Source organism: Pseudonaja textilis, chromosome 1 (assembly GCF_049901715.1).
Source record: "Pseudonaja textilis isolate UNSWEBS1 chromosome 1, rPseTex1.2, whole genome shotgun sequence".
Classification (NCBI taxonomy): Eukaryota; Metazoa; Chordata; class Lepidosauria; order Squamata; family Elapidae; genus Pseudonaja; species Pseudonaja textilis.
Genome location: NC_141990.1, coordinates 71,920,712 through 71,931,945, shown reverse-complemented (window position 1 = coordinate 71,931,945; position 11,234 = coordinate 71,920,712). Strand labels below are relative to the sequence as shown.

At 41.6% G+C, this 11,234-nt stretch overlaps 1 protein-coding gene across 3 annotated transcripts in view; it reads right to left on the bottom strand.

Moving 5' to 3' along the window:
- Positions 1-1,024: 1,024 nt before the first annotated feature.
- TRIM67 (tripartite motif containing 67) overlaps positions 1,025-11,234 on the bottom strand; it is a 33,109-nt gene continuing 22,899 nt past the window's right edge. For all 3 annotated transcript variants that reach the window (XM_087937746.1, XM_087937731.1, XM_087937737.1), the window contains exons 8-10: positions 8,184-8,487; positions 1,979-2,141; positions 1,025-1,177 (exon numbers count right to left, since the gene is read on the bottom strand). In XM_087937746.1, the coding sequence (XP_087793872.1) occupies positions 1,112-1,177; positions 1,979-2,141; positions 8,184-8,487 (533 nt within the window). In that variant the 3' untranslated portion in view covers positions 1,025-1,111. The remainder of the gene's footprint in view (positions 1,178-1,978; positions 2,142-8,183; positions 8,488-11,234) is intronic.

The following is an 11,234-nucleotide window of genomic DNA, read 5'->3' as shown; positions in this document are numbered from 1 at the left end:
TGGAATAATGACAAGGCAAAGAAGGAAAACGTGAATATAGAATTCATCAAAACATCAACAATGTGTCATCTTTGTATAGATATGGATTCTGAGCTTCCTTTGCTTCATATACCCATATGTATGGATCTTTGGTTTCTTCTAAACACCTGCTCTGTCTAAGAAATATGTGATTACAATGTGGCACTCAAGGTCAGCGCAAAGTCAACACACACAAATACAGCTTTGTGTTGAAGGCAGAGTTACCAGAACAGATATTCAAAGAGAAAGCTACAATGATCTGGATTAAACATTTGTACTGTATATATTGCGTTAGAAGTTTAATCCTTACAGTAGAAGGAATGATAATTATGCTATTGAACCCAATCTATTTTTATTCTGCCATGCCCAAATCTTTGGAATCAAAGTGATCTAGGTATCACTTAATCCAAACATCTGCACAAGGACAGCAGCCTCTACCATACTGAAACTCCTCCAAGCAATTAGGTCATAAAGGATATAAGTATAATCCTCTATGTCTATATATCAAAGCCACAGATCAGGATCAAGCAAAACATGCCCAGAACAAATGTGATCCAGAGAAGATTAAAGATGAATAATTTCTGCTATAATCAACAGCATTTGTATACTGTCAATTTCTCTCTTTTTGGCTGTATGAAAACAGAATCAATGCGGTGAAAAGAAAATGAAACTTTAGCGTTCACTTATGTGATTATCTTTAGAGGGCAGATGGTAAACTTTCACACAAGGATAAAGCCAAAATGCACAGGCAGTTCGGTGGTATAAGCACTCTTGAAACAATATAAAAGTTTAAAAGGCATGTAGAACTAAGAAGATAATCACTGAGTTATTTAAATAGGGGTATCCACAGGATAGGTTAAAATAAAGTCAAGAGGGCATCTGGAACGGTGGATTTAAAACCCACTCCTTTTTATGTGTAAAATGCATGTAAAAAAAGAAGTGGGTCGCAGAGGCCATCTTGGTTGTTTTAATCTCCCTGCAAAGATCCCTAAATCTAACCATCATTATTTTGATTTCAACTATGAGTGTGTTATTTTAAAACTGATCGTTTAGAAAGATTATAAAATCTAGCTGAGATATAAGTAGCAGGAACTCAGTTGCTTGGCAGCTTTTTTGGTCTTACAGTCTGAGGTACCTCCAGACCTGTGTGTAGAGTCACCTGCAAGAGTAGGGGAAAAAAGCAAGAATTTAGAACTAAAAATATATGCACAAAGTAGGGAATTATTAGCTATGGCAGGTTTTGCAGGAACGTATTGAAATAGAATGTTTTTCTAGGACTTTAGAACATAAAATAGAGTCATAACTTCCCCACCATCCACTAAATCATAATACAAGGAGCATAATGTGTGTGTGAGAGTGCAAGGGGTAGCATAAGGCTAGAAGAGAATGTGCAGGTGGGGAAACCTACCCCAGCAACTTGTGTTCTTCCCTGACGGCTTCCCCGATGACTTTCTTCGGAAAAACAATGGGGAAGGTTACAAATGGTGGTCACATGATTGCAGGGCACTGCAATCAGTCATAAGTGCGAATCTGTTGCCAAGTGCCCAGATTGTGATCATGTAACCATGGACAACCCCAATACTGAGGACCAGTCATAACCATTAAGATGGCTATTATGATATTTACACATCACTGAAAAGAGGCAATTAAAAAAATAAAGCTAAGAAGAAACAAACAATCCAGAATGCATCATCTCCAGCAACCAACGTTCAGATAAGCAGAGATTAACACCACAAAAACAATCATGCAGAAAATAATACCTTAAGGAATTACCCACAGAGCAAACCGTACTCCCATCAACATTGGAAGGCCAAGCCACCATATACAAATAGGGAGCAATCCCCACGCTCACTAGCATTGATGATGTTCCGTAGCTGAGTAATGTCTGCAGTCAGGTTCAGAAAGCAGCCTAGCGCAATTTATTCAACTATGACCTAACACAATAGAAGAAAAGTTTTACCTGAACATTTCGGTTGAGACTTAATGCAGGCATGAAAACACCCTCCACGTTCTCAAATGCTGGAGGGCCCTGCTGCTGCCCATTTATGTAAAACGTTAAGGAGTGCTTGTTGAGGTCCAGAAGAACCCCAACAGTTGCACCTTTTGAAACACCTCCTTCTGTCCTAAACAAAAAGGAGACAAAAATGACATTAGCAACATCAGACTCTGCCATATTTTAATTTTCTTAATGCACGAATCTCTTAGAAAAGTACAAGAAGCTAAGTAACTCATCACTGGGTCTCTGCTGGGCTTCAGATTAGATTTAATTTAGAGTGCATATAGAATTTGTCTCTGTCTGTAGAATCTGTTGAAAACAGTTATGCCTTTTCTCAGGGTATGTGATAGCTACACAGTGTAGACATAAGATCCCCAGAAAAGCTGCTTTAAAAAATTGCTAATAAATACTATCGATTTATTTGCCTGGCTCTAACATGGGGTGTCAAACTCAAGGCCTGGGGGCCAGATCCGGCCTGCAGTGGGCTTAGATCTGGCCCACAGAACTGCCCTGGAAATAGCAAAGGACCGACCCGCAGTGCCTCTGCCAGCAAAAATGGAGCTCATTTTCGCTGGCAGAGGGTTACAGGAGGCTGTCGCAGCCAAAAACGGAGCTTGGGAGCCCATTTTCGCTGGCAGAGTGCTCAGGCCACCACAGGCACCCCAACACGAATGACATTGAGCTAACCACGCCCACCCTGGCCATGCCCCCCCTCCCCAAGGTCAAACACAGCCCTGATGCATCCCTCAATGAATTCCCTGCTCTAGGAAAAAAAATAATCAGGATAAGGGAATGGAAACAATGACTTATAAAAGACACAGTGTTGACTACAGAATTATACACAAGAACATCAGGAGAAGGGGAAAAGACCATCCCTTGCTACTTACTGACCCTCTCTTTTTTCATTCGAAGAAAATTATGTTGAAAGATTACTTTTAACATAAATAATCACAGTTTAGGGAACAATTCAGTTATGTAAGTTTAGTCAAAACATCCAACTGACCAGTGATGGGAAAAAAATAGAAAATTAGCTAGCAGCAATCTTTTACACATTGCCTGAAAAGGCTGGCCAGGAGTTTGCTATCCAGATAGGGCAGTTGCAGCCAAATGAAATGCAAATTTATAAGGCTTTTTAAAAATAATATGCTTGCAGTGTCCTGGGTCATGTGATCAACATCTGTGATCTTTTGACAAACCAAGTCATTGGGGAAGCCAGATTCATTTAACAACAGTGTTATTAAATTAACAATTGAAGTGATTCACTTAACAAATGTGGCAAGAAAGGTCATAAAATGAGGTAAAATTCACTTAACAAACATCTCACTTAGCAACATAAATTTTGGGCTCAGTTGTGGTCATATATCGAGGACTACCAATAATCTCTAAAATGGTTTACAAATGAATCATAGTAGGTTGAAAGCAAGGATCTACAATACCGAGGAGAAATAGGGCGTTGGTGCTTACCTGACACACCCGTTCTCCTTGAGCTGTGAAGAGCATCCAGTAGTGGGAGGTGCTTCAGTCTCTGCTTATCTAGGCTGGGCTTAATTTGCGGAACGCTCCTCCTCCTCCACGGGACTCCTCCCCAGCATTCCCCAGTTTTGGCGAAGATGAGAGAAACAAACACCCTTGCCCTTAACATTGTAAAAATTCATTGGCCGAAACAGGATCCCACTAGATGGAAGAGGGTGGGGCTGGATGCTCTTCGCAGCTCAAGGAGAACGGGCGGGTCAGGTGAGCACCAACGCCCTTTCTCCCACGAGCTGCTCAGGGCATCCAGTAGTGGGACATACCAAAGCTTGGCCTGTCCTATGGGAGGGACTCCGTCTATCTTGGGATCCCCTCCTGGTCCCTGTGGACCCGTTGTAGAACCCTTCTGCCAAAGGAGGCCTCGGCTGATGCAAACACATCTATTTTCTAATGCCTAATGAAATACGATGGAGAGGCCCAGGTTGCGGCACGACAGATGTCAGTGATTGGTGCCTGCGTGGCCCATGCTGCCGATGTTGCGGCGCTCCTTGTTGAATGAGCTGTTATGCCCCCAGGCACCTGAAGTGCTTAAGTCTGATACGTTTTCGCTATTGCGGCCCATAGCCAACGGCCTATTGTGGAGGATGAGACCTTGCATTCCTGGTTGTTGGGCTGAAAAGACAAAAATAAAGCCTCCATTTTTCTAAAAGAGGCTATGTGGTGAATATATATTCATAACACTCACCTCACGTCCAGCCAATGCTACTGTCGTTCCAGCCCTTGGGATGGCCTGGGACAAAAATTAGGAAGTATCAGTTCTTGTGCCCTGTGAAAGGCTGAATTAACTTTGGGTATGAACGTAGGATCGGGACGAAGGACAACCCTGTTGGAATGGAAGACCCAAAGATCTTGCCTGATTGACAAGGCTGCCAGTTCTGAAATACGACAAGTGGAAGTGATCGCTACAAGAAAAACTACTTTGCACGTCAGAAATTGGAGACTTGATGATTGCAAGGGCTCGAAAGAGCAGTTAGTGAGTGCAAGAAGGACCTTGTTAAGGTCCCAAGTGGGATAACGGTGAACCGTTGGCGGGCATAAGCTTGTGGCTCCTCGAAGGAAACATGGATGCTGGGATGCATGGATGATGGGAAAGGAGACCTACATAAGTAATGACTGACACCAAGGCCGCCACTTGTCTTTTCAACATATTAGGTGATAATCCCTTGTCAAGCCCCTCTTGTAAGAACTCTAGGATCTGCACCACAGATGGAGAAATGGGATCAATTTGAGACTTGGTAGACCATTTGTAGAAACTGGACCATGTGGCATTGTAGATGTGAATTGTTGAGGGGCGTCCGGCAGCTTGGATAGTGGCGATAACTCTGTTGGAAAACTTTTCTCTCTTCAGATGACTCCGCTCAACCTCCAGACAGTCAGGTGCAACCATTGAGGGTCCGGATGTTGAAGGGGTCCTTGGGTTAACAAGACCCTGTCTGGCGGAATTCTCCATGGTGGTGATACAGATAGACTGTGGAGGTCTGCAAACCACAACCGTCTGGGCCTGTAGGGAGCTACTAGAAGCAGTTCCGCCCTCTCGTCGAGCAGCTTCTGAATGACCTTGGGGATCAGTGGAAGGGGCGGAAATGCGTACAGAAGCCCCAGGGGCCAACAGCAACAGAGCGCATTGAAATTCTCTGCTCCTTGTGAGGGGTATCTGGAAAGAAATCTCAGGAGCTGAGCGTTGAGAGGGGAAGCGAACAGGTCTACTACTGGCTGCCCAAATGTCCTGACCGTCTCTTGAAAGAGGGTCAGATGGAGGCGCCGCTCTGATGGATCGATCGTGGCCCTGCTTAGCCAATCTGCCTGTGTATTCAACAGTCCTGAAATGTGTTCTGCTCTGATGGAAATCAGGTTGCTCTCTGCCCAATGACACAAACGCTCCGCTTCTCACATGAGATGTTTCGACTGAGTGCCCCCGTTTGTTTATGTGAGCTTTCGCGGTTACGTTGTCAGTCAATATTAATATGTGTTGGTTGTGTACCTGTGGAAGGAAGCTGCAGAGAGCTAGGTGTACTGCTTGAAGCTCCAGCCAGTTTATGCTGCGTGATCGTTCTATGGAGGACCAGCAGCCTTGGGCTGTGAGCGATTGAAAGTGAGCTCCCCATCCAATCAGGCTGGCATCGGTGGTGATGGTAAGTCTGTGGGGCTCTTTGAATAGGCAACCTTTGTTTATGGCTGGTCTGGTCCACCAGAGGAGAGATATGAGGACCTGTGATGGAACTTTGACCTTGTATTTGGAGTTGCTTCAGCCGGATCGCTGGTACGGGAGCAGGAACCACTGGAGGGATCTAGTGTGGAGCCGGGCCCAAGGAATAATAGATATACATAAGACCTGGCCAAGAGTGGACAGGGTGCACTGAAATTAAATCCCCCGTATTTTCTTTAAATAATAATAATAATAGGGATATCTGCTTCAAAATTGAGTCATATTTCAACAATTCATTTATTATTGTTATGAAGTTGCCAGTATTATTATACTGGAGTGATTAATATTATGAGAGCGTATGTGCAAATATATATCAAATTTGGATGTCCCAATCAGTCAAATTGAGAACGCCTAGCAGGACAAATAATCACTCACAGGCCTTCAACAGCTTCCCTGCACAGGCGGGCCTAGGTGCTCGCTGTTGTGCCGCTGGATAGGGAGAACTGTGAGGGTTGAGCCAACAACACGAATTAACAAAAACCTCAAATATGTTGAAAACGAGGTTGTAATGATTCCTCGGGGTATTTTGTGGAAAAAAAACCCTGCAATCTGGAATAAGGATTACCTCACAGTCTATTGAATTAGCACTCAATGTGGACACGCGGTCCCTTGACAGTAAAAAAACCAAAAAAATGGTGACTAGACGTTATTTGTGGCGCACGTGCCAGCAGCAATCTCCCTCCAAGAAAAAGAGATAAGTTCCAACAGTCTTCCCTTAGGGCTAAACTGGCGGGGAGGGGCGAAATAACGAGGCGATTACACCTCCACCCCTAAACGGCATTCTTGGGGGAAAGGAGAAACAGCGATACGACTCAGAAAGGAATGAGAGAAAAAAAGCCTTGCTGTTTAAATAATAAAGCAGCTCGGCGATCGTAATGGCAAGGGTAGGACTAGCGGTTAGGGGGAGCGAAATGCACACGAAGCCTGCCTGCACTTAGGAGCACTTCCTGGTAATGTGATCCCCAACGGCCAGGTGGCAAGGGCAGCGTCAGTAAGAAAAGAACAATCGACTATCTGTCAAACCTTAAAGAGAATTCTCCTGTTTCGGCCAAGGAGTAACGAGAAGCACTGCCTATCTCTCACAAGGCTGAGCCAAAACTGGAGAATGCTGGGGAGGAGTCCCATGGAGGAGGAGGATCATTCCACAAATTAAGCCCAGCCTAGATAAGCAGAGACTGAAGCACCTCCCACTACTGGATGCTCTGAGCAGCTCATGGGAGAAACTATCTTACAACTTACATTGTTGCTGTAAGTTTTCCAATTAGGTAAGGAAACACTTTCATTGGGTATTTTTAATCAACAGTCATGCTTATTTCTTAATTCCTTATTTCTTCCGTTTAGTTAAATGATCATTAAGTCCTCCCTAATATAATGATGAACAGTTCACTGTTGCTTCACTGAATTATATTTTAAAACAATTCTGAATAAATTTGAGAAAATTCCATGCAGTAGTATAGTACAGATTCATGGCCACATCTGGATTCAGGTCTATACATAGAAGCCATACAAGTGACTAAGGTCAATTGTCATTTGTTGTCCTAAGATCACCTAACTAACTTGTTGGGGAGGGGAAGAGTTGGAGGAGGTTGCAGTATATATTCTGTTTTAAATTCTTGGAAACAAAGCAGAAGCCAACAAGGAAATGAATTAATAATTTGACATGAAGAAATTAAAAATAGCAGACAGACTCAGAAGCAGACCAGCCAACTTCATTTCGGATATTATATTTTTTTAAAAAAAGAATAGTATGGAAAGAGATATTTCATAAAGCTAACATTTTGATTGATTTAGCAAACTCCATTTAAATGCCTTTTTGCTATTTTGCCTCTTTAATCTTTTGCATTATAAGTGAGGGGAGAAAACCAGTGGTGGGATTCAAAAAACTTTTATTACCGGTTCTGTGGGTGTGGCTTGGTGGGTGTGGTGTGGCTTGTGGGCGTGGCCTGGTGGACATGGCAGGGGAAGGATACTGCAAAATCCCCATTCCCTCCCCAGCCCACTAACCAGCTTTCCAGCTCTGTTCTCCTGTGCAGGGCAACAAAAGAAGACCCAGCCGATCAGCTGGGACTTGGGTGGCAGAGAATAGATGGAGGCGGGGCCAGTCAAAGGTGGTATTGACCGGTTCTCTGAACTACTCAAAATTTCCACTACTCCAGAACTGGTCAGAACCTGATGAATACCACCTCTGGGGAAGACCCAGGTTAAAACCAAGAATCTGCTACATGCCACATCATATTTGATCCATAAGTATAATGCTGACAAAAGTCATAACGGTTATGTTTGGTAGCACAGATTTATGAGCTACGTTGGCAAGAACTGGGATAGATGATAAATTTTCTGAAATGATGGGGTGGCAGGACATTCACTGCACAGCTTTTGAAGAACAAGAAGGAAACCTGCTTTAAGGCAGAAAGCAGCGTCTTGAATGCTTACCGATTAGTGTGGGAGTTGCAATGCATGAACCAACTGCGATTGTTATCGACATACATCGCCCAGGCTTTGTCATCCTTCCCCAGCATCATATCCTTGACCACGTTGATTCTAGCAACCCCAAAGGCCGGATCTGGATGGTTATCATAACGGTCCACATGCAGCTCCCAATAGTGGACTCCCTTTGAGAAAGCTGCAGTGCCCAGAACTACACGATCATCATAGCTACTGCAGGTAGCAGTCTGGTTGTCATTTGAAAGGACTATGTCTCTATGGGCTGAACAGGGATCAAATGTAAACCAAGCCACTATTAAAAAAACAAAAACAAGAAGAGGGGGAGTATACAGATTAGAACAGTGCAATAACTAACTGAATTGTGATGAGCAGTAGCTCTGTATTAATAAATGAAATTCATTCATGATTCACGATACAGTTCTTTGAAATCTAGGAACCCCTATAGACAGCTTGCCTTAATCAACTTTTTAAAGTGTTGAGATTACTACCAGATAGCCAATACCATAATATGAAAAAAAAATGATAACATGGATGGTCAAGTGGTTCAAAAATTTAGGAATTATGAATGAGTAATATCATTTACAAATTATCATCAGCTGCACGATCTTATTAAAAACTTGATGTCAAAGTTCTACATGCTCTCTCTTTAAAATTTGAAGAAATAAAATTGCTACTTGTCATTATTCTTCTGTAGATTTTCTTACAAGACTTCAATTTGTGTCAGTAAACCAAATTTTCCCAATGGGATTTCCTCCAAATTTGTGGAACTTCAAATCCCATGATCCTCCTAGCCATTCTGTCTCCTGGCCGGAGTTTATAACAGTCAACGTCTAAGAGACTATAGAATTTCATGTTTGGAAAAGATCCACTATATTTTATGAGGAAAGCCTGACTCTTTTTAGCAATATCTACATACCCAATGAAAAAATGTATTACGGATGCAGCAGTTAATATTTTAGTGTGATTCTCATCAAACCAAGATATGCAAAAAAGGTGGCCCCAGCCTGGTTGAAAACTGCAGACCAATCTCACTGTGTTGTGTCACATGCAAAGTCATGGAATCAATCATTAACCAATTCATCACTGTCCACTTAGAGTCAAACAACCTACTCTCCAAAAAACAATTTGGTTTCAGGAAAAAATTATCTTGCAATCTTCAATTCCTACACTGCAAAAACATATAGACTACTCTACTTGACCAGGGAAAAGCTATAGACACAATTTACATAGGCTTCTGCAAAGCCTTCAATTCAGTGGTACATGACAAACTACTGTTAAAACTAAATTCTTACAGCATTTCCGGATCCTTCCATAAGTGGATTACTGCATTCCTGTCAAACAGACAACAAATAGTAAAAATAGGGAGCACGATATCAAACCCTGCTCCAGTTAACAGCGGTATCCCCCAAGGCAGTGTTCTAGAACCCACACCCTTTATACTCTATATAAATGACTTTTGTGATCAACTGCATCCTCTTTGTGGATGATATAAAACTATTCAACACCACTGACAACGCTACTATCCTTCAAAGCGACCTTGATTATGTGTCTGAATAGTCAAACATCTGGCAACTACAAATCTCGACCAACAAATGCTCTGTCCTACACATTGGTAAAAAAAATCAGTACACCAAATACAAACTAGGCGGATATGACCTCATTGATGATCCTCACTCTGTCAAGGACCTTGGAGTTCTCATATCAAATGACCTAAGCACCAGAGCTCACTGTAACAGCATTGCCAAAAAGGCATTAAGAGTTGTAAATCTAATCTTATGAAATTTCTCCTCCAGAAATACAGAATCGCTAACTAAAGCATACAAAACTTTTGCCAGACTATACTCGAATACAGCACATCAGTCTGGAATCTGCACTGTATATCAGACATTAATACAATCGAGCGAGTCCAGAAGTATTTCACGAGAAGAGTACTACACTCCTCTGCTCTCAACAGAATACCCTATATCACCAGACTTGAGATTTTGGGCTTGGACAACCTTGAACTACGCCACCTATGGTTAGACTTAATCATAGCACACAAAATTATGTGCTTCAATGTCCTACCAGTCAATGACTACTTCAGCTTCAACCACAACAATACAAGAGCACACAACAGATACAAACTCAATGTAAACCGCTTCAAACTTGATTGCAGAAAGGATGACTTCAGCAACAGAGTGGTCAATGTCTGGAATGTGCTACCTGACTCTGTTGTTACATCTCCTAACCCCCACTCCTTTAACCTCAAACTAACCACTATTGACCTCACCCCATTCCTAAGAGGTCTATAAGGGGCGTGCATAAGTGCACCATCGTGCCTACCATTCCTGTCCTATTGTCCCCATTTATTCATACCTATTTCCTGTATTCTTACTCATGTTTATACTTATATCTATTATCTTGTAAGCGATTGACAAATCAAATCAAATAAATAAATAAATAAACTGTAAATAATACATACAAATATTTATGTGTGGAGACCAAACATTATCTTACACAGTGCCAATTTACTCCTACTAAGAATCTAGACATAAATCATTTTTTTTTATCAAATTGGCACATTGGTTTTAAATATACTTCTTTATTTGTGGGTAGGTTTGTTACAAAAATCTACTATTCTCTGTAGTTTCTTCCTCAAAAAAGTAGAATTACTTCTGTAAGGAAGTAGTTTTCTTCCTTAGAGAAAGGATCTTGGAGAACAAATGTTTTTTTCTCCTCCTAATCTAATCTAGCAATGTTAAAGTAAGAAAGAAAAGAAGAGAGAGAAATGTTTTATGATTCATAAAGGTTAGGTATCATTAATCAATATTAATTTTAAGTTTAATTATATGAAACTTAAGCTTAAATTCACATGCATACTTTATAAGACATTATGGAAAATAATTTCCTTGCAGTGAGTTGAAAGGTAATTAAATTCTGCAATTCCTCACTGGAATAAAATGGAGGTAGAAACTGCAGATACACTGAAGCTCAATGAAGATCATTATTATCAGTCATATTAAGTAACTTTTAAAACATCTGCAGTTCTTATAGAATGCT